At 41.7% G+C, this 26,889-nt stretch overlaps 2 protein-coding genes, 1 long non-coding RNA gene and 1 pseudogene across 6 annotated transcripts; 2 read left to right on the top strand and 2 right to left on the bottom strand.

Moving 5' to 3' along the window:
* Positions 1 to 284: 284 nt before the first annotated feature.
* LOC135673612 (uncharacterized) lies at positions 285 to 6,360 on the bottom strand. Of its 3 annotated transcripts, XR_010513402.1 has the most exons (3): positions 6,120 to 6,360; positions 1,568 to 1,629; positions 411 to 1,490 (listed from the first exon to the last, which is right to left on the bottom strand). It is a non-coding gene; the product is annotated as an uncharacterized LOC135673612 (long non-coding RNA). The 3 variants fall into 3 exon arrangements; XR_010513400.1 differs by having other exon boundaries at positions 285 to 2,928; XR_010513401.1 differs by having other exon boundaries at positions 411 to 1,629.
* Positions 6,361 to 13,544: 7,184 nt separating this feature from the next.
* On the bottom strand, positions 13,545 to 15,249 carry LOC135673611 (probable galacturonosyltransferase-like 3). 2 transcript variants are annotated; one of them, XM_065182682.1, is made up of 2 exons: positions 13,915 to 15,249; positions 13,545 to 13,832 (listed from the first exon to the last, which is right to left on the bottom strand). In XM_065182682.1, exon 1 carries the CDS (start codon positions 15,188 to 15,190, stop codon positions 14,153 to 14,155), a length of 1,038 nt encoding a protein of 345 aa, XP_065038754.1. In that variant the 5' UTR covers positions 15,191 to 15,249; the 3' UTR covers positions 13,545 to 13,832; positions 13,915 to 14,152. The 2 variants fall into 2 exon arrangements, with proteins under 2 accessions (XP_065038754.1, XP_065038755.1); XM_065182683.1 differs by having other exon boundaries at positions 13,545 to 13,785.
* A 1,751-nt stretch (positions 15,250 to 17,000) lies between these two features.
* On the top strand, positions 17,001 to 21,171 carry LOC135673610 (luminal-binding protein 4-like; annotated as a pseudogene).
* A 27-nt stretch (positions 21,172 to 21,198) lies between these two features.
* Positions 21,199 to 24,098, top strand: LOC135673609 (probable beta-D-xylosidase 6). The gene is made up of 6 exons (XM_065182680.1): positions 21,199 to 21,977; positions 22,049 to 22,215; positions 22,306 to 22,403; positions 22,475 to 22,825; positions 22,910 to 23,326; positions 23,390 to 24,098. The coding sequence occupies exons 1-6, from the start codon at positions 21,273 to 21,275 to the stop codon at positions 23,986 to 23,988; spliced, it is 2,337 nt and encodes a 778-aa protein (XP_065038752.1). The 5' UTR covers positions 21,199 to 21,272; the 3' UTR covers positions 23,989 to 24,098.
* Positions 24,099 to 26,889: the final 2,791 nt, after the last annotated feature.

The raw sequence follows: 26,889 nt of genomic DNA, 5'->3' as shown, positions 1-26,889 counted from the left end.
ATGCATAGTAGTACATTTCAATGTATAAACGATTATTGTTTCGATACCATAATTTTTAGTCCGAATCAAACTTAGTTTGTAGACTCTCACAAGCATAAGAATACAATATACACAATCTTATCTTTATATTTATTTAAAGGTTACCTAAAAAGGATTAAATGTAATAAACACAATTTTGTTTTTCCTTAAAGGAGAGAGAAAGACTGGAATTACCTGAAAAGGATTAAAGGTGATAAAGAGGAACCAAATATACTCTCATCAAGAAGTAATTGTACAAGCTGAGCTCGAGGAGAGAATGACTTATCCCAGCATTCTGAGTAAAACGAGGAGGAAATCCCTCGCGCATGATGCAAAGCAAACAAGTCAAAGAGGAGAGAGAGAGAGAGAGAGAGAGAAAGAGAGAGGACACAAGAAGTCAATTATAATGAACCAGATTCACATTTTTTAGGTTGCATAGGTACATTTTGTAGTGTACTGCAACTTAATTATAATTAGGAGCTTACGTTGGCCTCTTGCATTGGTCCACTCTCCCAACTTCAATTATTTGCGGCAACACATTTAGAAGTCACATTGCCATAGGGATCCATCTCTCTGTCTCTCTCTATCTCTCACTGGAAATCCAAAGCACATTGGATGGAAATGGCAATCATTTGGTACTGCTTAACTCTATTGTAATCACTTCATGACAAAATGATGCCAAATGGAAGACAGAGCATCTCCACCCCCTCTTACACAGTCAACACCCTTAAATCCATCCGAGAATGCCACAAGTAGCCTCCTCATATCCATGTTGACATCTTGTGATCCCATGCACAGATGAAGGGGGCTGCTAAAGACGGTCACAAGGATGATTTGGTCAATTGGTCCGAGCTTTGACAGCGTTTTCCTCACCAATGGAGTTGGCCCCCATATTAATAGACTTCTCCACCTGCCCATGTTCCTGCTTGGCTATAATTCAACCTCCTTCTGCTTCCCTCTCTCCCTCCTCTTCAACCTGCTCTGGTCTCCAAGTCTCTTCCCCATCCTGCGGCCATGAGGTTGCACAACTTCCCTCTGCCACACATGATCTTGTTTCTACTGCTACTGATGGTTGCTGGGCAGCTTACCAGTCTCGGCCATGCAAGAACAGCCATGAGAGGGGCGGAGAGATGGAAGAATGAGTACTCCACACCATCATCCATGGGTTACTTCCCTAGGATATCTCCGTCTGCAGAGCATGATGAGGAGGAGGAGGAGGAGTTCAGCTCGGTTTATGGAGTTTCCAAGAGACTGGTGCCTCAGGGTCCAAATCCACTGCACAACTAATCAGGTTCTTCTACCCACGTTTCTGCGTCTTCCTCTGGGGAGTATGAATGATGCAGTTTTGTTGCAGTCACGGGAGAGGAAGTTGCAGTCCAGATATCTTCAACTCTGCCTGATGATATTGTTGTTGTGTGCAAGAGATGTATTCTGCAGCTCAAGGAAGTACACTTTTAGCTCCTCTTATTTCCCTGAGAAGAGTGGCAGTGGTTCACAAAAGGGTTCATGTGGACTGCGCAAAACAGGAAGTAATAATGAAAGCTGGTACCATGGACAAGAGTTCTAGCCAACACCTCTGAGATGGGAAACTGTAGATCCATGTACTCCACCCTGAAAGTGTATAAAAGAAATTGTAGATTAGCTTCTTTGTTTCCTTTTCTTGTTCGTTACCCAAATAGAACAATGATTCTATTCTAGTGAATTCTATGATTTGGTATGGGCATTGAGCATGACAAGTTGACTACAACAATAGTAAATGGTAGGGAAGCAAATAGTCTAGCTTTAGGCAAGTTTCAAAATTTGAAGAAACCAACAAAATAATAATAATTCCAAAGATTTTCTTAAATGATTGCATAATCCTTTGTCTTGAAGTATGTAGATTCATAAACAGATATGTAGAGAAAGCATGAAAAAGAGGCTGAATGGAATCCAATCAACTACTCTTTGAAGTAGATATGGACACAGAAATCTACTAAATTGTTGGCCAAAGAGCAACCATAGAGTTGAAGAATTTAAATAATAATATAAGAGGCTCTCTCTTCACCATTTGATAGATAAATTTCATGATCAGCATAAAAATACTTCAGATGATATAGGGATCAAAGTTAAATCATTCATTCCCAACTCAAGTGTTATGGTGGGGGTATCCAGATACAACCTTTTGAGCTTCTTGACAAAATTGCAGTCACTTTAAATCATGAAAAAACTGTGAAAAATTTGCAGGTACAAATGCCATTTTGCATTTAAAGTTACAGTAAAAATAAAATAACCATCAACTCAAGGCTGCATAAGTTTCATTTTGTAGTATAAAATATGCATATTTGCAGAGATAGTAGTGCTTAAAAATGACAACAAATAATAAAGAGATCTAAGCTGATATGTTTTCAGAGCCCTAACACTAAACAAGTGGATACAGTTTGCATGAGCATCCAGATCGGGCAGTACATTAAAAATATCAAGGTGACTTAAGAAGTCAATAATGAAATCTAAGTTCATGGTCACATGGAGTAATTGACTAAACATGTATGTGTCAGATTTGCGGTACCTTGCGAGCCAAAGCATTAAGTAGCCTACAGGTACTTCACATCAATATGACAGCGTCAGTCGTAACTTAACAAAACAAAAGGAACAACTTGTTTGAACAGTTGGGCAGAGGGCAGTAGTCATCACCATACGAGTCATTGAACATTGATGGCATGTAGGTAAAAGAAATACAAGAACAAGTGCTACATGAAAAATTACAATGTGCAACAGAACAGCATGGTCTATTTGAACTTGTGAATGTCTCATGTCCAACAGGATACCAGTACGACACAGTCCTTGGTCAAGTGCTATCTGTCAGACCATCCACCTAAACGTGTGATGAGCATACTATAGCAAAGGAGGCACCACAATGCATTACAAGACTTTCTGTGGATGACAAGAAGCACACTGTGTTACGTATTGAGTTGAGATTTCTACAAAGCAACCGATAGATACTTTCTTTTCCATTATATTTTACTTCTATGATAATTCATGGTAAATGTGAAACTAAGGCAGCAAAATTCAGCAATCTGCTCAAGATATAATCTTTCCGCAAATTTAACATCAGACATGTAAACCATAAATTAACAAAATGAACGAAAAATTTAAAATGCACACAATATATACAAGGATCTAAAATGGTAATCAAAGTCTAAGATTGGTATATTAATCGAAAAACAATTTCCCAATAAGGACAAGCAATTTTTTCTTAAGTTACCTGGTCCAAGAGAGCAGCAAACGACAACATTTTGATATCTTAGTCAATTGGCCTAAAGGGGCAAAAATGCATTGCAAGTGTGTTTTATAGGATAGGAAGGAACTTCGACCTCCTTGTCTGGATGCTGTATGCACAAAATTTCATGTGGGTTGTCAACTTTAAACTTCTCAGCCATTTTATCCTTAATTCAAAGGAACATGTTTATCAGTGACACAATTACATAGAATGGAAACTAAGGCTTAGACGTTGAGAACCTTATGGATAAGCTGTTTTCTTCATATTTTCAATCAGCCAAAGTGTTCCACGAGATAAACCAAGAGAAGACAGATGTGAAAGTCTTCTGTGATAAATCACCGGCCACAATTTTAGGTAAATATACATCATAATCTTTTTAAAGCACTTCACTTGGCTTATGTTGTTCTATTGCCTCTGATACAGTAGATGAGCCAGACATGGCTGTATAATCAAGGTTTAAAACAACACAATAAGATCAAATGCAATATGTGACAGTTTTCTCTATGCTATCTTGTGCAAGACTTTGCTAAAATGCCAAGCATAGATGGGCATGACACAACTTGCCCAAGTTCAGGCCAATCTATAAAAATGGTGAAGAGTCATGCATTTGTGGTTTTCTTTTCTCTTTGAAGATCTTTTTGGCCTTAACTGAATAAAAAGAGAGGAGAAGATTAAATACTAATTAAGTCATTCACTCACTTTGAAGTGGCTTATAAGAAACTAGCCACCCTTAACTAGGAGCTGTCAACTTCACCAATAGTTAAAGCTAAGTAGGAAGAGATGAAGAAAAATGCCTAAATGCCAACATAACAATATCTATATTTCGAACACCCAAAAGACTGCAACATCAGCATCAGCATGCTGCATACACTTGGATGAATATATACGCACAATGATGAGGTATTCCAGAAAGGCCGCAGCAAGAATAGTCCACAAAGAGAAAATATAAGGAATGTGTGCTTGAACAAGCTCATGTCTGGCTGAAAATTTAGCAAGCCAAATTTCACTTAAACACAGCTTGCTGATTGTAAGATTCACCCAGCTTCCCCATCTTAAACTCAATTAAGCTAAAAAGGTTTTAGTTTTATCAGTTGACGTTACCAAAGAACAAAGACATAAACCAGCATGACACGACAAAACGTTGTGCTAAAATGTCTCTAAGGTAACCACATATGCATAATGAGACTTGTGATCAGATATCATAGGGCCTAGGTGGCCTCAGTTTGCAGTCCGATTGCATATGTGGCTGGGAATGTCAAGGTGACTGCTTGTGTGCTCTGCATAGACATGTAAATATGGTCACATGTACAACCATATACTAAAAGATGCAGTAACATATGAGGTCCACATGCATAAATACGTTGGGTCATGTATTGTTTTACATTTTCTCCCTAGTGTTATTACATAAAAAATTATGTTACTTCATTATATCACAAATATTAATCAGTATAATACTTTTGGAACAAATATCCTTTCATGCTACTAAGACCATTATGATCATGATATGCAATTTCAAATGATACTGTCCGATACGGGCGGTACGTACCAGTCTGACGGTATAATGGTACGTGGATCGCTAACGTGCTATATTGCTATAGTGTAACACTATAGTAGTACTACAATGCTACAATGGAGATAAAGAAATATTTTAAATTAGGTGTATCACTCGGTACACCCTAGTGTACCGTTCGGTACATGGTACCGTACTATACCGAGCCAACCTCGAAACACCGTTACGGTACGATATTGCATACCTTGATTATGATATGACTAAATTTCAAAAATGAGGCATTATGATTTTTTGTCTACTTAAAATTTTTATTTCCTAAAGATTTTTTTCCAAATGACCAGAAAAATCTTAAGAAGTAAGACAGATCCATCATCTAGACAAGCCATTTGATTCTAACATTTCCTCTAGAACTTTTTTCACATTTAAATATATCACAATTAGAAGATCATGTTCATAATTATTTTTTTAAAGTCATGACAAACTAAACTTTCTAATAGAATTCAAACAAAGTTTTAATGACCTATGAGCAATGAATTTCTTCAACATGCAAACTCATTATAAACTAGCACGGTTTACATCAGAAGATAGAAATGAAAACTTACCTGGGAATAAAGTTCATTTGAACAGTCAGAATTTGCTTCTTAGAGACCTTGACTTTCAAGAAACAAATTTCAAGGACAGAGAACATACAATACAATATGCATCAGACACTAAACAAGTTTATTAACAAAAACAATGATGAAGCACAGGGACAAAAGAGATCTTACATATCTTAAATAAAATGTAAATAAGAGAACAATATAACTTCATATTGCTATTTTATTCCTAAATTTTGGGGATTCAACAGTTCATACTCCATTAGTCTGCATTTTGATACACTGTCAGAATGGATAATTGGTGTCCTTCTTATTCGGTTCACAAAAGAGATCATAAGAATAAGTTAAAGAAAAAGTTATCCTCAAAAAATCCCCTTTACGAAATGAAGACTTAGGCCTCGAACTTATTCGACCAAACGTTTCATACAACTGATCATTGGCCAAATTCTAATCTCTCCAGTCTCATAATATCATTTTGAGATAGAGGCTGAAATGTAACGATAGACTACCTACACCACACCTGATACAAAAACAATGCAACATCAAGGCAAAGACAAAAATTACCAAAAATCCAATTACACGCAAATCCCACCCCCAACTCCTCCAATTCATACAAAGAAACAGAACTTCAAGCATCTCCAAGATGATCGAACATCAAAAAAAAAATCCATTTCAAATGCAATCTTGCGCAAAATACCATAAAATCAACACAGAAAAGAACTAGAAACAAGCATCTCACTTGCATCCACAAAGGAACCGGTTGGATCGAGCGGGATCGCGTCAGAGAGCGCCGCGAGGTCGCACAGCCAATAGAACAGAGGACATAACCACCACGATCACCCTTTTGTAGCCAGAAGTACATGGCACGGAAGTTAGTGGAGTCCGGCACCGGTGGACGTGGAGGTGGGCGAGGGTTTACAGTGAGGAGTCGATCTCGAACTCCACGGCAGGAGATCCGGGGCTTCTCGGTGTGGGCTTCCGAAACGGGCTTCTGGGCCAATTGTGAACGAAATAGCTTAATATATATAATAATCATATTAAGAATTTAAAGTTATATCCAAATTGCGAAGTATTTTTTTAAATATAAAATATATATTAAATTAAAATTTAAAATTATGATTTATATATTTATAATTATTATAGTAGATTATCTGCTCCGTAATTATTATCCTTGAATTTTTTACGTATATCTTGATATTTTATTTGATTATGATTCTATTTAATTCTGCTGTGTATTATAATCTCATCGGGGCTCGGGTGAAGGTCCCGGGACAGACCCTCGACGTTGTTTCCCCCAGGCTGTGCTGGTTCCACCGGTGTTCCATCCCCTTGACCTCGCTGGCGAACACCAGCAGGAACGGCGGCAGCGAGCCCAGCTCGTAGATCCGCGCCTCCCTCTTCTGCACCTCCATCCAGGCCCAACATCAACATCTTCCGGGACCCTCATTGGGGCCGCGGGCAGGAGACTCCCGGGGAGGACCCCCTGGTGGCGTCCGAGTACGCCGTCCAGTACGTCAAAGCCCTCTTGTTGGCGTTCGGCTTGAACACATTGAAGCAAACGCACTTACGCGCCACGCCATGGTGGCTCTGCCACCTCTCGGTCCCAGAGCTTCTCCTCCGACGCGATGGCTTCCTCGGTGAAGGCCACTGCGAAGACCAGAGCGACGAGGACGGCCGCACTGCGACCTGTACATGGCAGAGCCGTAGCCTCGACGAGAAACGCGTCCGCTTCAATGAAGCACAGGATGGAGGTAGGGTTAGGGATCGGAGGAGGCATATATAGAGAGGTTGGGAGTGCAGAATGACGACTGGCCTGTTAGGAGATTATGGCATGGGCATTGGAGAGGCTCTCTTTTACGTAACTGTTATTGTCATCTTCCCTAGCCATGCATGCATACGTAGAAAAGGTTTGTGATCCTCTTAGGGTTGGTAGGATTAAAGGTTTGTTAATTCACCATAAGGGATTAAAAAAAATTAGAGTTTAATTGAATATATATTTTTAATAGACATGTTTCAACATACATATTTCCTTCTCTCGTCAATTATATATAATTGACAAGAGAAGGACACATGTATGTTGAAACATGTCTGGTAAAAAAATATATCTAATCAAACTCTAATTAATATATATTTTTTTATTTTCTTGGAATCCAATTTGGGTATTATGATTTATTTTTTCCTTTAAAATAAATAATGTTAATTTTTGTCAAATTTTATTGATAAGATTTTTTCTTTTGCCTTAATCTCTAACTTAACTACATCAAAAATAGCTTACCATGAATCATCAGAGACATTTATTTCTTGACTGAAATGTTAAATAACAACAAATTCACTAATAAATCATTGCATGTCATAGAGTCTGAAAAAAAAAATACAATATACATGTAGTAAGCCAAAAGAAAAAAAAAGAAAAAGGAAATTTCATGTAGCAAGTCAAATCTCTGGTTGAGTGTCACATTATCATCTTTATGTTGAATGTAATGAACTAAATGAAAAAGAAAATTCCTTTGTTGCACTAATTCTTGCATCAGAAACAAAAGAACAACCTTTAAGAATTATTTCCTTCATTGAGAAAAAGAATAGAGATAATTCAAAACTAAAAGTTTTTATTAATCATAACAACAGCCTTTGATTTTTTAAACCATAGATCTTTTGGTCTTTCAACCTTTCTTGACTGTACTTTATTTTTTAAAGTATATTCAATGCATTATATTAGTTTCTTTTTTTTAGTTCAATCAAGACAATGACTCATATCTTAAAAAAAACTTTTAAATCAATTTTCTATCTAATTAGAAAGTTCTAATTTAATATTACAGGAGCAGTCACAAGGCACACCAACCTTATCGTTCTGTGGTGTGTAAGGATGTTCTAGGATCAGTGATGTACACCGAACCCAAGAATCCAAACACCATATGCTTAGAGGAGTGTTCTGAAGAAGAAACTTCAGCACTAGAGCTTAGGTTTTACTTGCTGAGTTGAAAGAAAGAAGGTAGACAACATTGATGCCCAACATCTAGCTTATAAATGAGATGGAGGTGCATGTAGAAAAAGAAAAGTTAACTGGTTTCTAACTTTATTATCTTGCCTATGTACATGCATTTCACAATGCAATATAGGTACGAGAGATATTAATTTAACTTATCTAATAATATTTCAATTCATCCCCGTTATATGTATTTAACAATATTGCTAAAGAGAGATATTAATTTAATTTATCCTGTAACATTCCAGTCCATCCCCCATTAGTAATTGCTACTATGTCTTGCTTGTCATTTTACATGCATGACAAATTTATCCTTTAGTAGTAGCTACGGATTTTTTTTTATTTATTTATTCATGCATCTTGAACATATTTTATTTTATATTTTCGTATTTCTTCTCATGAAGGTCAGGTTTTCCTGACTCATGTGCCTCGAGCATATTTTATCTTATACCTCTGTTATGAGTATGAGAGATATTAATTTAGCTTATTTAGTAATATTCCAATTCCTCCCCCATGGCTTCTACCCTGTCTCTTGTCTCTTTACATGCATTTGACAATGTAGCTAAGGAAGTGGGTATGAGAGATTAATGTGGTTTATCTCTTAGCATTTCAATTCATCTCCCGTTAGTAGCTACTGTTATGTCTTTCTTGACCTTTTACATACATGACAGATTTATCATTTAGAATTAGTTATGGGTATTTTTTTTCGATTCATGCATCTCGAACATATTTTATTTTATATTTTTGTCATGATAGATTTTTCCTCGTGGGGGTCGGGTTTTTCTGACTCATGTGTCTCGAGCATATTTTATCTTATATCTCTGTTATATGAATGAGAGATATTAATTTAGCTTATCTAGTAGCATTCCAATCCATCCCCCATTACTGGCTTCTGCCTTGTCTCTCGTCCCTTTACATGCATTTGACAATGTAGCTAAGGAAGTGAGTACGAGAGATATTAATTTGGTTTATCCCATAGCATTCCAGTCCATCCCCTATTAGTAGTTACTGCTATGCCTTTCTTGTCCTTTTACATATATGACGGTTTTATCCTTTAGTAGTAGCTATGAGGTTTTTTTTTTTTTTTCAATTCATGCATCTCGAACATATTTTATTTTATATTTTCATCATGATAGATTTCTCCTCAAGAAGGTCGGGTTTTCCCGACTCATGTGCCTCGAATATATTTTATCTTATGCTTATGTTATAGGTATAAGAAATATTAATTTAGCTTATCCAGTAGCATTCTAATTCATCCCCCATTACTGGCTTCTGCTTTGTCTCACATCTTTTTACGTGTATTTGACAATGTAGCGAAGGAAGTGGGTACGAGAGATATTAATTTGGTTTATCCCATAGCATTCGAGTCCATCCCCCATTAGTAGTTGCTGTTATATCTTTATTATCCTTTTACATACACGATGGATTTATCCTTTAGTAGTAGTTGCGGGTTTTTTTTTTTTTTCGATTCATGCATCTCGAACATATTTTATTTTATATTTTCGTCATGATAGATTTCTCCTCATGGAAGTCGGATTTTCCTGACTCATGTGCCTCTAGCATATTTTATCTTATGTCTTTGTTGTAGGTATAAGAGATATTAATTTAACTTAACTAGTAGCATTCCAATCCATCCCCTATTACTGGCTTTTGCCCTATCTCTCATTCATTTACATGCATTTGACAATATAGCTAAGGAAGTGGATATTAGAGATATTAATTTGGTTTATCCCGTAGCATTTCAGTCCATTCCCCATTAGTAGCTGCTGCTATATCTTTATTGTCCTTTTACATGCATGGCAGATTTATCCTTTAGTAATAACTGTGGGTTTTGTTTTTTTGATTCATGAATCTCAAATATATTTTATTTTATATTTTCGTTATGATATATTTCTCCTCATGGAGGTCTGGTTTTTCTGACTCATGTGCCTCGGGTATATTGTATCTTATGCTTCTATTATAGGTATGAGAGATATTAATTTAGCTTATCCAGTAGCATTCCAATCGATCCCCCATTTCTGGCTTCTGCCTTGTCTCTCATCCCTTTACATGCATTTGATAATGTAGCTAAGGAAGTGGGTATGAGAGATATTAATTTGGTTTATCCCATAGCATTCCAGTCCATCTCCCGTTAGTAGTTACTGCTATGTCTTTCTTGTCTTTTTACATGCATGATGGATTTACCCTTTAGTAGTAGCTACGGGGTTTTTTTTTTTTCAATTCATGCATCTTGAACATAATTTATTTTATATTTTCATCATGGTAGATTTCTCTTCGTGGAGGTCGGATTTTCCCGACACATGTGCCTCGGGCATATTTTATCTTATATCTCTGTTGTGACGAATTTCTCCTAACACAGGTTGAGTTTTCGTGACTCATGTGCCTCCAACATTGATAGGGATAATATTGGCACCCTCTAGCGCCCTCCACTATATGGACTAACAAACAATAAATGCATAGGAATAAGTGATAATTAAAAACAACCCAATATGCCCCAACTTCCCTAGTCGCCTCATGGCTAGCGATCATTAATGATAGTATGCCTTAACTTCCCTAGACGCCTCTTGGCTGACATCTAGAGCCCTACCTCTACATTAATGACTAACAACAAGCCACCCTCATGAATGCCTACGCCGTTCAGAGTAGGGGGCCTTGGTTAACACATGACTAGACTACTCGACGCCCAAGTATAAAAGTCATGCCCCAAGCCAAGCTGAGGGAGTAAGCAATAGCCTCTCGACTCTCTACTCTCTCATTTACATAGCTCATACTACTGTTTTCCTCCTTCTCTACCTTGTGCTGACTTAAACATTGGAGGGGTCGAGTCGATAAGCCCCCAACGCAGACCTGTTGTGTAGGACCACAGATAGCCAGGAGAAGACCTTGTCGCTAGGAGATGACCCCATAGTAAGGGAGACCCTCATTCCTCTACTCGGCCTCTTCGTTCCAAGGCTTGATCACCCTCGGTAAACCATCCCTTAAGCGGACCTTCCTCACTGATCCACCACATCAGCACCTCACATCAGTGAGGAGGAGATAGAAGGATAAGCCTACACCTTCGGCAGTGAACCAACCGGGCCGACTTATCACTCGATGGTATTTGTGATACTATTAGGCACCTTGTTCATTTGCCATGACGGATTTCTCTTCACGTGGGTCGAGTTTTCCACACTCACATGCATTGATCATATTTTACTTTGTGTCTTCTTCGTGGCGAATTTGTTCTCATGAAGGTCAGGTTTTTCCTACTTACATGCTTCGAGCACATTTTTTCTTATGCCTTTGTCATTGAGGATTTCTCCTCACATGAGTTGAGTTTTTTTAGACTCATGTGCCTATGACATATTTTGTCTTGTGTTTTCGTCATGACGGATTTCTCCTCACTCGGGTCGAGTTTTCTCGACTCATACGATTTAGACACATTTTTCTTTGTGCCTCCGTCATGATAGATTTATCCTCATATGAGTCAAGTTTCCCTGACTCATGTTCCTCGAGCACATTTTACTTTATGCCTCTATCATAGTAGATTTCTCCTCATACGGGTCGGGTTTTTTTAACTCATGTATCTCAGACACATTTTGCCTTATGCCTCAATCGTGGTAGATTTTTCTTTCACGCAAGTTAGGTTTTTTTGACTCACATATCTTGGGCACATTTTGTCTTGCATCTCCATCATGATAGATTTTTCCTTATGCAGGTCAGGTTTTTCTTACTCATACATCTCGGGTCCATTTGTCTTGTGTCTCTACGTGATGAATTCCTCCTCACTCGGGTTGGTTTTTCCGACTCATATGCTTTGGACATATTTTCTCTTATGCCTCCGTCATGATGGATTTCTCCTCACTCGGGTCGAGTTTTTTCGACTCATGTACATCAAATATATTTTTTCTTACATGGGTTGGGTTTTCTCAACTTATATGCTTTGGGCACGTTTTACCTTATAGCTCTACCATAATATATTTTTGCACTTTTTGAGTACTTCATCCATCAATGTCCCTTCATAATTATCTAAAAGGGACACTTGTCTTAATCATGAGAGGAGAGAGATTGGCTCTCTCCATATAAAATCCTCTCTTACTATATGAGGTGAGACTCATTCTTCTATTTGTAACTCCGTTGTCTCCTCATAAGCCTTCTACTTTGCCACCACGACCTCTTTAGAAGTCTTTTCTACTTTACCGTGGTTCCCTCCAAGGCAAGTCGATCTCCTAATACTTTGTAGTCTCAACATTCGTTCTACAATAAATCAGTCTTCTATCATTCTGCTCTTCTGCCTCTTCAGTTTGGGATATCTTTCTTTTCTCGCACAAGCTCCTCACGATCTCTTAGTCGTTGAATGGTTAAGGTTCGTACTTCATCTTTAGGCAACCCAAGGGCAAATGAGGTCCCGATCTCCACGTCGTCGTGTGAGGTTGTTCTCATGAACCCAAAGGTTCTTCAAGACTTAGAATATATGAAAAGCTCATATAACTATAATTCAATAATGAGTGCACCACTCTTGGATCACTTGCGAACTAGTTATTTCATCATGACCAAGTTTGATTTACAAGCCCCCCGACTTAGTCAACATCCATTCGACCCCACTCTCGGAACCTTTTTCTTATCTTGCAATGGACTTTGATTTCTTAATTTGATTATTATATAGAATAAAATAATTTAATCTATATAATAATAATTTAAAATCACATCCAAATTACGAAGTATTTTTTTAAAAAATTAAAAATAATTATTAAATTAAAAATAAAAAAAGTATAGACATGAACTGCTAACAACTAATCCAATTTGCAATGTGTTATTTCACCGTCTGATCGCCAAATATTAGTTTTCAGTGAGGAACAGCTTATTTTGTAAAGTAGCAGACAGTAATATTAGTTTTTCCCTGCTGCAGACCTCATCATCACCACGGCGTGCTTCCTTACCAAGACAAGCTTCTGAGAGTTGGATAGTTTACTCTCAAAAACACTGTTCGTCCGTGACTCTCCTCACAGACCAACGTTAGCCGGTCATGACTTGTATGAACATACACGCAATTATAGGCTTCACATGCTCAGAATTCTGGGACAGGATTCACCCATCTGCATCCCGTTTCTCTAGGAAAAAGAAGAAATTTCGTCTCTTTCATCAACTTTGAGCGCCTCACATCAACTAGAATACACCAAGTACATATAAAGAACAATGCCATCGAAGAAAGAACTCGGCAACTTGCATTATGCTCTATCTTCCATGAACGACTACAAGTAAAGAACAATCTTCCTCGTTGAGCAAAGCATCACACCAGCTGTCGAGAGCTAATTTTAAGTCAGTAGATTCCTTGCCACCCCGACCGGCAGCCAGCACTCGAGCGCATGTATGTATGGTCCTAATCCAACCACTCCCATAAAGAGAATACCCATCCGTCGTCCCTCCACCGCAGGCTTCGCAGCTGTTGCCCGTCCCCACCCGTTCGCCATGCGTCGATGATCACCAAAACTGTAGTCATCTTTAGTTCGCTTTCTCTCTATCTAATGATTAAATGTTTTTACTCAGAAATAAAAATGAACAGAGACAGCACCGCTGATGTGACGCGGTCCTTTGTACGCGTAGCGGGCCCCGTCGCCAGCTGTTCCGTCCCCACGTTCACTGGCTCTGCCTTTTCTGGGCCAATTGGCTGTCCCACCCCTCCCGGTGGGCCCCGCGCAGACCGACACGAGGAGATGACGGAACTCGGATCGGAGACCGCCGTGCCCGTGGGCCGACCCGATCGCAACGGTGAGATATCGCTGCCGCTGGAGGCGAAGGAGTTGCGGGAATTAGATGTCGGCGAAGAGGTCGTCTCGGCCGTCGCGGCGGAGGAGGTCGTAGGGCGCCCAGAGCGCGTCCAGCTGGCACGGGCGGCCGGCGTCGAGGCGGAGCCACGGCTTCCCCTTGCCACTCCAGTGGAGCAGGCTCACCGGGCCCGGGTGGAGGTCCCGGCACAGACCCTCGACGTTGTCTCCCCCAAGACCGTGCTGGTTCCACCGGTGCTCCACCCCCTTGACCTCGCCGGCGAACACCAGCAGGAACGGCGGCAGCGAGCCAAGCTCGTAGATCCGCGCCTCCCGCTTCTGCACCTCCATCCAGGCCTCCAACTTCCGGGTGTACCCGCCGGCGCGCCATCGGTCGAGGTCCATGACCATGACCCCGGTGTTGAAGTAGCAGGGCGAGCGGCGGCGGTCGTTGAGGGCGTCGGGGTAGACCGGGTCAGACCAGAAGCGGTCTGTGAAGTAGGAGGTGAAGTTGGCGTGGCAGTACTCGGGGGCGGCGAGGACATGGTCCGGGGAGAGGTCGGTGGCCCAGAGGCGGGCGACGTCGTCGACGACGACGAGGTCGGAGTCGAAGTAGATGACGCGGTGGACGGAACGGGGGAGAATGTCAGCGAGGTAGATGCGAGCGTAGTTGAGGGGTTGGTCGAGGGCGCGGCGGACGGAGGAGGAGATGCGGCCACGGACGAGGGCGGGGTCGAAACGGTACACGTCGAAGCTGAGGGAAGGGAAGGAGGCGGACACGGCGGGGCGGAAGCGGCGGGGGCGGGTGGCGAGGAAGTTGAAGGAGATGGATTCCGGGCAGGAGGAATGGCGGAGGATGGAGAGCACACCGGCGAGGGAGCCGCGGAGGTAGGTGGCATCGAGGGTCATAGCGATGTGGATGGTCGGGGCGGAGGCGCAGCCGGGCCCGTTGCGGAATGCCGGGGCCTCGCGGAAGCGAGGAAGCTCCGCCGCGGCATGCAATGTCCACCCGGAGGAGAATGCGGCAGCGAGAAGGAGCGACACCGCCGCTAGGTAGGGGGAGAGAGGCATTGGTGGCGGCATTGAGAGGAGGAGGAGACGAAGAAGCGGTGAGGATAAGATTGGGTAGATGGAAGGAATATTTATGTGACCATTAACGATAGCGAGGAGGGAATACGGAGGGTTCCGAGGAGGCCAGGCTGTATCGACGCGGTTTTGCTCTCGGGATAATTTAGAAACGTGTCGTTGCTTCGTGGCCTTTTTTTTATTTTTTTAGCCGAAAATGGTTATTATTTATAGGTGAAAATTATTTTCAGATAAATTCGTAAACCTTAATTACGTCCGATCATCTTCACTTAACTATTTAAAATGATCTAAAATTATTGAGAAAAAATATATTTGATGTCCTTATCAACATGATGTGGTGTCATACTTCCGATTCATATGCATGGAATCCTCCGTCGTGGAATATCTTTTCCTAACTTAACATATGAAGATTAAAGTTGGGAGAGACTGAGTATATCCTTCTCCATGTCTAAGTTATTTATTTTATTCTCTTACCTATAATTGAGGATGTGTTTTTATAGAAGAGATAGAATATTCTATAAAAATTTCACATAGGAGATGGTTTATAATCGACTCGTTCTAGATTTCTAAGAATATTCTTATAAATATTTCATAAGTAATCAATTTGTAATCGATCCAAATTATCTTTAAATTTTTAAAAATATTTCATAAAAGAGTCTATTACTAGTCGATCTAAATTGCCTGGCTCCTATCCACATGAGTATCATGTTGTTTGAGTCTTTTTCCTTCCATAAGTTTTCATTCCATAATTATATATTTTCTATCAAAAATTATTACTCACTGTTTTATTACAAAATTTATCTTCCCCTCTTATTTTTACAAGTTAACAAAGTAAAAGTTGTTATGTTATACATCAAACATGATATATATGTAATTCGACAGACAATCGTTTTAGCTTATCTTATATTATCTTATACATAGATATTTTTATTATTTTTATTATCTTCCTCTTATTTAGTCTGCATCTTGCTTGGACGTACACCGCCACCGCCACCGCCACCGCCACCACCACCGAGTCGCATCTTGCTTGGACGTACAGGAGGAGGAACTCATTCCCACGTTCTTTAAAGCTACTATTTTTCTCTCCAGTTGCGTGTTACTTAGTTCTGCAGCTCAAGGTCATATGATGCTCGCGCAGTCATAGCTGTCGTTAATGGCAGATGGGAACTCACTACCATTACTCTCTGCTATTTGATGCAATAGAAAGCGGAACAAACAATGGAACATCTTTCACAAAATGGAGCTTTTAATCAACAGAAACAAAGGAGACGACTTTTTATGTCGACTTTCTTTTTCTTTTGTCAGAAACAAAAGCCTGGTCGTTGACGACTGATCTTTTTGTGTTGATTCCTGATGCATATATGGGCTTTTGTTCATGGAACTGTTGATCCGATCACAACATCTTTCTGCAGCATAGATGACAAAAGAAGAGAGCATTTGTGAAGGAAATAGACAACATAGATACGCATGAGATTGAACATGCCCATCTCGGGTTCACGGGTGGAGTCAGGCCGAAAGATCCGATCCAATAAGATTCCTTGTGGTTGTTGTGTGTACGTTACTTCCCATCGCTCGCGTTCTTTGACTGATCAAACGGCTGCAACACGACCACGTCGGTGACAAATCATTACTTCCATCTCATCCGTTCCTCGCCCAATCAGACGGCCGATAGCAACTGCTACTCCCGCGCTGCTTCAACACGGCGACTGTTGGCAGCCTCTCGATTGATCCAACCAACTGTCGAGATCATCCCAACGCAGCACAGACAAATGCCCTTCTTATTGATCGGCCGAAACGAGAAGCCCGTTGCCTTTTAAATCTCGCCCGCGGTGATCTCTTTCTCACGGATCGAGGAACCACCGAAAGGTCTCGAGCGATCGGGCACGGACTTCCCCGGAGACCATTATTCTGATTGTTCTAGCTTTTGATTTAAAGAGAGAGAGAGAGAGAGAAGAGAGAGAGAGAGAGAGAGGCATGGATCGACCGGTTGGAATATGCGGCTCTTTGATTCTGTTAGGGCTACTGCACGCAAGTATGTTGTTGTGATTCCAATCCATGAATCCTTCTGGGTTATTGGGCTATCTGATTTGTTTTTACGTTTATTTTTTCGCTTTGGTAGTCAATTGTGGGATTAAATTGGTTTATCTCAGCTCTTGGGGAGGGATTGGTTTGTGTTGTGATGCGTTTTCTATGGGTTCTTATCCCTTCTTCGGTTGAATCTAGGATTCTGTTGGATTACATTGTACTAGTTGAGGGAAAATCTGTCCTATGAAGATCTGTAATGATGGATTCTGGATATTCAACCATGGTCGAATGATATTTCTGTCCTAAACAATATGATTAAGACCATGTGAGATTGGTATTGACTTTCGAAGAAATTTCGGGGTTAATTCTTATTCTTTTTTAGAGAAGAAGAAAACGCTTCGTATATAAGTTGTCCTTTTTCTATCTTTTCGTTTTGTAGAAGTAATGAAGAGATTGAATGAATTGTATCTTTTTATGTGTACATTGCGTTCATCTCCATTTTGATATAGACACGAGTCATTTGGGTTCCTACGCTCTTTAGTTATACGTCAAGGCATTATGTTGATTGCATGTTGCATCAGCATTTTTAGTGAGTTTTCCTGTGGTGGAGAAAGTGACTTGGTAACCTTTGGGTCGTTTACACTATGTAATCCTGACCCTCAACAAGTTTATAGAACATAGAAAAGCAGGATGCTCATAATGGGTATGGGATGGATGAACCAAATCCTCATTGATCTATTTTTTTGCTTGTACATTCTCGGCAGTACCACTTAATTGCCTGGTTATTTAAATAGAAAAGAAGGAAATTATAGGTGACTTGATTTTAAATGCACCACAATTTTTTTAGAAATGACTATTAAGAAATGTCAACATGTTCTCGAAAGGTTGGAATCTATTCCATTTGAAAACTAAGCTCGTGAAAAGATATATCCTTTTCTTGTGAGATTTTGCTGTAAGGCAATGATAGAAAAAAGATATGCATGTTTGCCTAAATAGTCACCTGTTTTGCTTGTAAGACTGGAGGTCCTTGAATTAAATAGTGACATTATTGTAGAGGAATAGTGTTGCTTACCTCAAACATCTATTTGGACAGGATGTATGTATGCATTTTCGATTGCTAAAGATGAAGCTACAAAGCTGGGAACTGTGATTGGGATTGATCTTGGGACAGCCTATTCCTTTGTTGGTGTTTATAAAAATGGTCATGTGGAGATCATAGTTAATGACCAAGGGAACCGAATCACACCATTGTGGGTGGCATTTACTGATACTGAAATGCTAGTAGGTGAGGCTGCCAAAAATCAGGCAGCTCTTAATGCAGAGAGAACCATTTTGATGTCAAAAGATTAATTGGAAGAAAGTAAGCTTGTTATCTTCATTATCGTCAGATTTTTTTTTTTTTTTAATTTCTATGTTTGTCTTTATAATCTAATGTTTCATGATTTCATCACAGATTTGATGACAAAGAGGTACAAAAGGACATCAAACTTGTTCCATACAAGATAGTAAACAAAGATGGTAAGCCTTACATTCAAGTAAAAATGAAGGATGGGGAGATCAAGGTTTTCTGTCCAGAAGAGATTAGTGCCATGGTTCTAACAAAGATGAAAGAAACAGCTGAAGCATTCCTTGGAAAGAAAATAAAGGATGATGTTGTGACTGTACCTGGCAATTTAATTCATAAGCACTGGTTTATATCACTGATGATTAAGCTATTACTGCAGAGATCTTTTACTAATTTTATCTTGCTGTACTGATTTGTCTTTTCCAACTACTTCAATGATGCCCAGAGGCAGGCCACCAAGGATGCTGGAATAATTGCTGGTCCGAATGTTGCAAGGATTATCAATGAACCGACTGCTGCTGCTATTGCATATGGACTTGACAAGAAGGGTGGGGAAAAGAACATCCTTGTTTTCGACCTTGGTGGTGGATGTCAGTATCTTGATAATTGATACTGGAGTTTTTGAGGTTCTAGCAACAAATGGTGATACTCATCTAGGAGGTAAAGTTCTTATTACATTAGCTAAGTAGCCTTCTGTTTGGTCATCCATTGTTTGATCACACTACTCTTGCAAGCTGATAACTTCTAACGTAAATAAAGAATATATGGGAAAAAAATACCATCTGCCTTGTCAGTCTGCCTCCTTTTGTTATCAATTGTGGAATTGGTCAAATATTAAAGAATGTTGCCTCCATATTCTGATCTGTTGCATCCTGCTCAGTCTGTAGGAGGCTTTACATGAATGTGTGTGTAGGCTTTGTGTATCAGAGAAGAGCCACCTCATCTGACTTCATAGATGGTATTTCGTGGAAAAGAAAAACACAACTTAAGCACACAACTGTAATACACATTTGACTGTGATGTGTGGCGTTAATCTAACTCATTCCCAATTAGCGAGTTCATACGTGTGTGATGAGAAGCATTGTCATGTATGTTTCTGATGGACAGTTGTTCTTGATGATAGGTGAAGACTTTGATCAGAGAATAATGGAATATTTTATCAAGTTCATCAAGAAGAAGCATGGAAAGGATATCAGCACGGGCAATAGGGCACTTGGGAAGCTGAGAAGGGAGTGTGAACGTGCCAAGAGGGCCTTGAGCAATCAGCAGCAGGTCCGCGTGGAGATCGAGTCTCTATATGATGGTTTGGATTTCTCTGGGCCACTTACATTGGCACGGTTCGAAGAATTAAACAATGTTTTGTTTAGAAAGACTTATGAGGCCTGTGAAGAAAGCTATGGAAGATGCTGGGCTGGAGAAGCACCAGATTGATGAAATTGTTCTTGTTGGTGGGAGCACCAGGATTCCCAACGTTCAGCAGCTCCTCCTGAAGGATCTCTTTGATGGGAAGGAGCCAGACAAAGGCATGAACTCAGATGAGGCAGTTGCCTACGGTGCTGCTGTTCAAGGAAGCATTCTGAGTGGAGAGGGTGGCGATGAAACAAAAGGTAACGATCATTGGCTTAAATTCCTCGCAAATTGTTACATGCTATATTAATTTGCATAGACTGTTATTTCTACCAATTGACAAGTCTGAATCCAATTATCTGTAATTTTCTTTTGCCATGCTAATTTTTCTTTGTTTTTCTAATATTGTGAGAAAATATAAATGCAGATACTTCTGCTGGATGTGGCACCCCTTACTCTTGGTATTGAGACTGTTGGTGGAGTGATGACCAAGCTAATCCCAAGGAATACTGTCATCCCAGCCAAGAAATCTCAAATTTTCACCACATACCAAGGTCAGCAGGCTACTGTCACCATTCAGGTATGAATTTAATGGTTAAACTTAATGAAACATAAATATTCTGAAATCTAATTCCATCAATATTCTGAAATCTAATTCCTTTTGAAAGAGTTGCTTACTAGGCTTAATGCTTTGTACAGGTCTACGAGGCGGTGTGCAATCAAATCATCTCTCTAGGTGGCAGCTCAGATGACGACGAGTCAGTCGCATGATTAGCTTTGAGTTCTGGGTTTTAGTGAAGGAGAAAAATTTAGGGAGGAACTTTATGATTCTGTAACAATATGAGTACAGGGAGGAAAGGTTGATGTAGATAAGCAAGTGGATGCTGCATGCTTGCTTCAAGTTTTCATGCTTGGTCTTCAATTGGTTTATTTTTTTGACTAGCCTAATACTTCAGGTTATGCTTTTCAACTGGTTTACCCATTGTGATTTCATGTTCTTCACTCGTTCATGGATCGTTCCTCTTATTTGAGTAGATGTATTTTTCTTTTCCCCTTACTGAGGCATTGATCGATGCTGCATTGTTCTTACATATCTGAATCCAACTCTTTCAATCATGATATAAGGGTACCTTAATCCGAGTTAAATGGGTGGAGCAGATCCAGGTTGCCCAAAAGACTCGTATTTGTTTGAGCACTTACGACGCCGTATTGCAACATCACACAGATGTAGTGTGGTGTAAGCCATAACAGTACAAACTAACTACTTTTGACCCGCTGGAGTTAACTAAAGGCGTCATTTCCTACTCCGATGATAGCACTAAAGCCAACCACCGGACACGACCAAGTCATCTTCAGATCCAGATGAGGAGGCTTCATCTGCATCGGCAATCGATCCTCCAATTCCTCCTCTATCTCTTCACATGCTTCAGTCCACCAATCGCCTGTGACGAGCTCCCGAAGGCGGCATGCGAGCCCCCAGGCTACGCCTCCTTCCCCTTCTGCAACACCTCCCTCCCCGTCCACGCCCGCGCCCGCGCCCTCGTCTCCCTCCTCACGCTCCCGGAGAAGATCCAGCAGCTCTCCAACGGCGCCGCGGCCGTCCCCCGCCTCGGCCTCCCGGCCTACCAATGGTGGTCCGAGTCCCTCCACGGCGTCGCCTCCAACGGCCCCGGCGTTGCCTTCGGCGGCCCCGTCCGCGCCGCCACCGGCTTCCCCCAGGTCATCCTCTCCGCCGCCGCCTTCAACCGGACGCTATGGCGCGCCCTGGCTCGCGCCATCGCCGTCGAGGCCCGGGCCATGCACAACGTTGGTCAGGCCGGCCTCACCTTCTGGGCGCCCAACATCAACATCTTCCGGGACCCTCGTTGGGGCCGCGGGCAGGAGACTCCCGGCGAGGACCCCCTGGTGGCGTCCGAGTACGCCGTCCAGTACGTAAAGGGATTCCAGGGCGAGTACGACGGCGGCGGCAGCTCCAGCTCGATGATGCTCTCCGCCTGTTGCAAGCATTACACTGCTTATGATCTGGAGAAGTGGGGCAATTTTACTCGATACACGTTCAATGCTCAGGTATGGCCGAGATAAGTGTTTGGTCTGATCTTGTTGTTGATTGGATTGGGCATCATACTGTTCGTCATCAGGTGACAGAGCAGGACATGGAGGACACATACCAGCCTCCATTCCGGAGCTGCATCCAAGAAGGCTATGCGAGTTGCCTCATGTGTTCCTACAATCAAGTCAATGGCGTGCCCGCTTGTGCTCGAGGCGATCTTTTAGAGAGAGCTCGAAAGGAATGGGGATTCCAGGGGTAATCGATGCCCGTCCACTGTTCGATCATATCACAGACTCTTGCTCGCTCGTGCTCAATAGAGCTCACTCATTAGGGACGAAATTGCAGGTACGTGACCTCAGACTGTGATGCTGTTGCGATCATCTATGAAGACCAGAAGTACTCTGCTTCCCCTGAAGATTCCATAGCCGATGTTCTAAAAGCAGGTACCGATCCCCAAACCTAACGTTGTCTTCTCCATCGAGATCATGTGTTGAACTGCATGCTCTTTGCGAAGGAATGGATATCAATTGCGGAACGTATATGCTTCGGTTCACCGAGTCCGCAGTGAAGATGGGGAAGGTGCAGGAGGAAGACATCGATCGCGCGCTCCTCAATCTATTCTCGGTTCAGCTGAGGCTTGGCCTCTTCGATGGCGATCGAGCCAAGAAGCGGTTTGGGCGGCTAGGACCCGACAGTATTTGCACTGCGGAGCACCGGCAGCTTGCTCTTGAAGCTGCGAGGCAGGGCATCGTCCTCCTCAAGAACGACAGAGGTTTTCTGCCCCTGAGGAAGCATGAGGTGTCTTCCTTGGCCATAATAGGCCCTGCGGCCGACGATGCGAGCATCTACGGCGGCGATTACACAGGTAGACGATGCCTCGCAATTAGCCTCGTCGAGTGAATTCTCTGCATCCTGATGCAGGCAAATTGTTTGTTCTAATTGCTCACAGGCGTTCCCTGCGACCCGATCACGTTCTTGGACGGCATCCGGTCTTATGTTCCGAGAACATCGTCCGCTCCCGGGTGCATCGACGTGCCCTGTCAATCCAAGGATGGATTCGAGGAAGCCGTGACCGCCGCCAAATTTGCAGACGTAGTCATTGTGGTTGCTGGACTCAACCTCACAGAAGAAACCGAAGACCACGATCGGGTCAGCCTCCTGCTGCCCGGCAAACAGATGGATCTCGTAAGGGCCGTCGCCGGCGCCAGTAAAGCTCCGGTCGTGCTCGTCCTCATGGGCGGTGGCCCCATAGACGTTTCCTTCGCAGCAGATGACCCATTGGTCGCTAGCATTCTCTGGATCGGATACCCAGGTGAAGTGGGAGGGCAAGCGCTCGCAGAGGCTCTCTTCGGCGACGCCAACCCAGGTGAATCCATCACTTGCATGTTCCATGGACACCATGAATGCTGACAGTCTTCGTCCGAAACAGGTGGGCGGTTGCCGGTGACATGGTACCCAGAATCCTTCACCGACGTCCCCATGAACGACATGAACATGAGAGCTGATCCCTCGCGAGGCTATCCTGGGCGAACCTATCGATTCTACACAGGCAAAGCGGTCTATGAATTCGGCGACGGGTTGAGTTACTCGAGCTACTCCTACAAGTTCTTGCGGGCGCCTCAAAGGATTAGGCTGTCAGGATCATCTGCCGAGAGTTACATCGACAGGGAGCCTCCATACGCGACGAAGGATGGACGCGATTTCCTGGGAGTCGAGGAGGTCTCGTCTTGTGATGCACTGAGATTTCGTGTGCAGGTGTCTGTCGTCAACAAGGGCGATGTGGACGGCAGCCATGCTGTGTTGCTGTTCTGGAGACCGAGGGCGATCGGCGAAGGCTCGCCGCGGAAACAGTTGATTGGATTCGAGCGCGTGCATGCAACAGCTGGTGGGGAAGCGGAAGCTGAGATCGTGGTTGACCCATGCAAGCATCTAAGCGTAGTCAATGAGAAGGGGAGGCGGCTGCTGCCTCTGGGAGCTCAGGTTCTGGCGCTGGGGGATTTGGAGCACCAGTTGCTTATTGAGGCCTAAAGATGGGAGGCGAGAATAAGAGATTGAACGTAGAAGTGGGTCAGATATTTGTTAATGATTTATGAAGGCAATTACCGGATACAGATTAATTGACCTTATTAATTTGATGAGCCTCGACCACTTGCATAAAAGATTTAAGTCCAATATTAGGTTCATTCAAATATTATATGTTGAAATATATATATATATATATATATATATATGTATATATATATATGTATGTATGTATGTATATATATATATATATATATATATATATATATATATATATATGTATGTATGTATATATATATATGTATGTATGTATATATATATGTATATATGTATCTATGCATATATATATATATGTATGTATGTATATATATATGTATGTATGTATATATATATGTATGTATGTATATACATATATATGTATGTATATACATATATATGTATGTATATACATATACATATATATATATACATATACATATATATATATACATATACATATATATGTATATATGTATATACATTATCTGCACATCAACCGCCACCACCACTAGCATCGACACCCATCGAAATCCCCTCAATCGATGTGATACTAATATATTAGGATTGTTGGATTCACGAAACTACTAGCGGAAGGAGCCCCCCACTCCCCAATGTTAGAGTTTAGCACATTATTGCACCACCGCTCTACTCCGCCCAAATTTGAGACCCAATCAGTGAATTCAATGGATGACTCCTTGAGAGTCCAATTGAGGTAAATTGACCAATGCTTAGATATACGAGATGTGACAGGAGTTCCAATAGTCCAAGGGGGAGAATCCTATCGATTCCACCTCAAGTCGATCCTCATTCACTCAAAACTTCTAAGAGGAACCAATCTCGACCAAATTTCATCTCCCATCGTAGTATCAACTCGGTTGAACATACTATCGCCTTCTACACCTAGATGTCTCTTTATGACACCTCAGATGCTTTGATATGCCATGTGTTCCCAATGATGCTAATAGGCCTAGAGCAGGAGTAGTACACTCATCTGAAGCCACTCTTGGTTGGCTCCTTCGCTCAGCTCGCTAAAGAGTTCGAACTCTACTTCCTCATGAATGTATGCTCGAGGCCATCTACGACAATGTTGCTTGGACTCAAGCAAAGGGAGGAAGAGATACACTCTAACTTTGTTAGTCGATTCATTAATGAGATCGAGGCATGCAAGAAGCCCATCCATCACTCATGATTCAAGCCTTCATGATAGAGCTTAGGTCCTTTCGCATATTTTGGTCATTGGTGAAGAGGCCACAAGCGAGCATACTCAAGGTTCTCTAGAGGGCCAATCAATTCATAGCCACCGAGGCGATGGTCTCAAGTAAGTGTGAGGAGATGTGCAAAAGATTGCGACAAGAGCGACCATCGTTGGTTCCAACCCTAAGATCACTTAAGTGAAGAAAACAAGACCGACCCAAGCTGCCTTGCCTTAGACCCAAGTTAACCCTCTTTAATATAACAAGAACTAAGGTCTTCTTGCTAATAAAAGAAATGAGTTCTTGAGGTCGAATATGAACTAAGGTGTATGAGCAAGCTCTATGGCTCGAGTTTAAAATCTCCAATAATAATGTCGAATATGAAGTACTTCTCTTAGGGCTCTAATTCGCTTGATAACTCCAGGTATAAGATTTGATGGTATTTTGTGACTCACAACTAGTCATGAATAAGCCCAAGTCGGGAGCATGGTGAAGTACCTTATCGAGGTGCTATGGTTAGCCCAAAGCATCTCCCAACTCAGCATGTTGCAGGTACCTCACGCAAAAAAATACCCAAGCTGACACACTAGCTACGTTAACCTCCATCCGAGCTTCAAGGGAGGGCTGCCCGATAGTTGAGACACTGTTAATCGAAACCATTGAAAGGCACGATGTGGCCATGGCCGAGGAAAAACTAAGCTGGATCAACGAGATCCTATGCTACAAGAGACACAGGACATTCTATGTTGATCTTGTAGTGACTCAAAGGGTTAGGCATCATCAAGTATAGTATTGCATACGTAACAATCTCTTATACCGAAAATCCTTCAACCAACCTTTCCTTAGGTGCCTGACACTATAAAAAGTCGAGAAGATACTTGTTGAGGTGCATAAAAGTATTTACGAGAAGCACAAAGGTGGACAAACCCTAACATTCAAGGTACTTCGGTAGAGGTTATGTTGGTCAATGTTGCACAAGGACACGATCACTTATGTTTGGAGGTGCCACTAGTGCCAAAAGTTTACTCGGGTATTACACTAGTCGGTGGTCCCTTTGTGCCTGATTTATTACACATGGCCCTTTGTCTAATAGGGCATGGACATCCTAAGACCCTTTCCACTAGCTTTTGACTAGTAAAAATTTCTCATCATGAGAGTAGACAACTTTATAAAGTGGGTGGAGGTCGAGCCACTAGCTTCAATGACTAAGAAGTAAATTAAGGGATCTATATGGAAAAACATCATTACTCACTTCAGGATCTTAAGGGACCTCATCATCGATAATGGGACTCAAATCAATAATGTAAAATTCAGAGAGTTTTTCTAGTCCTATGGAATTCAGTTGAGGTTCAGTTAAGTAGCTCATCTATAAACCAACGATCTTGTTGAGGTCACCAACCAGACCATTCTCGATGGATTGAAGAAGTGGGTCATCGGAGCAAAGGGCACCTAGGTAGACAAGCTACTAAGCATCTTGTGGACCTCCCATATGACACCCATGATCGGCTCGGGGGAATCCCCATTCAACTTGGCATTCAGCACTAAGTCCATTTTGTCGCCCGAGATTGTCTTCCCATCACCTCGGGTTGAGAGCTTGGATAAAGAAACCTCGAAGGAGAGACTTCGAGCTAGATTTGACCCGATCAATGAAGTTAGAGTTGAAGCACATTTATAT

Source organism: Musa acuminata, chromosome BXJ1-5, assembly GCF_036884655.1.
Source record: "Musa acuminata AAA Group cultivar baxijiao chromosome BXJ1-5, Cavendish_Baxijiao_AAA, whole genome shotgun sequence".
Taxonomy (NCBI): Eukaryota; Viridiplantae; Streptophyta; class Magnoliopsida; order Zingiberales; family Musaceae; genus Musa; species Musa acuminata.
The sequence above is the reverse complement of the archived record's forward strand: the minus strand, read 5'-3'. Positions and strand labels throughout refer to the sequence as shown.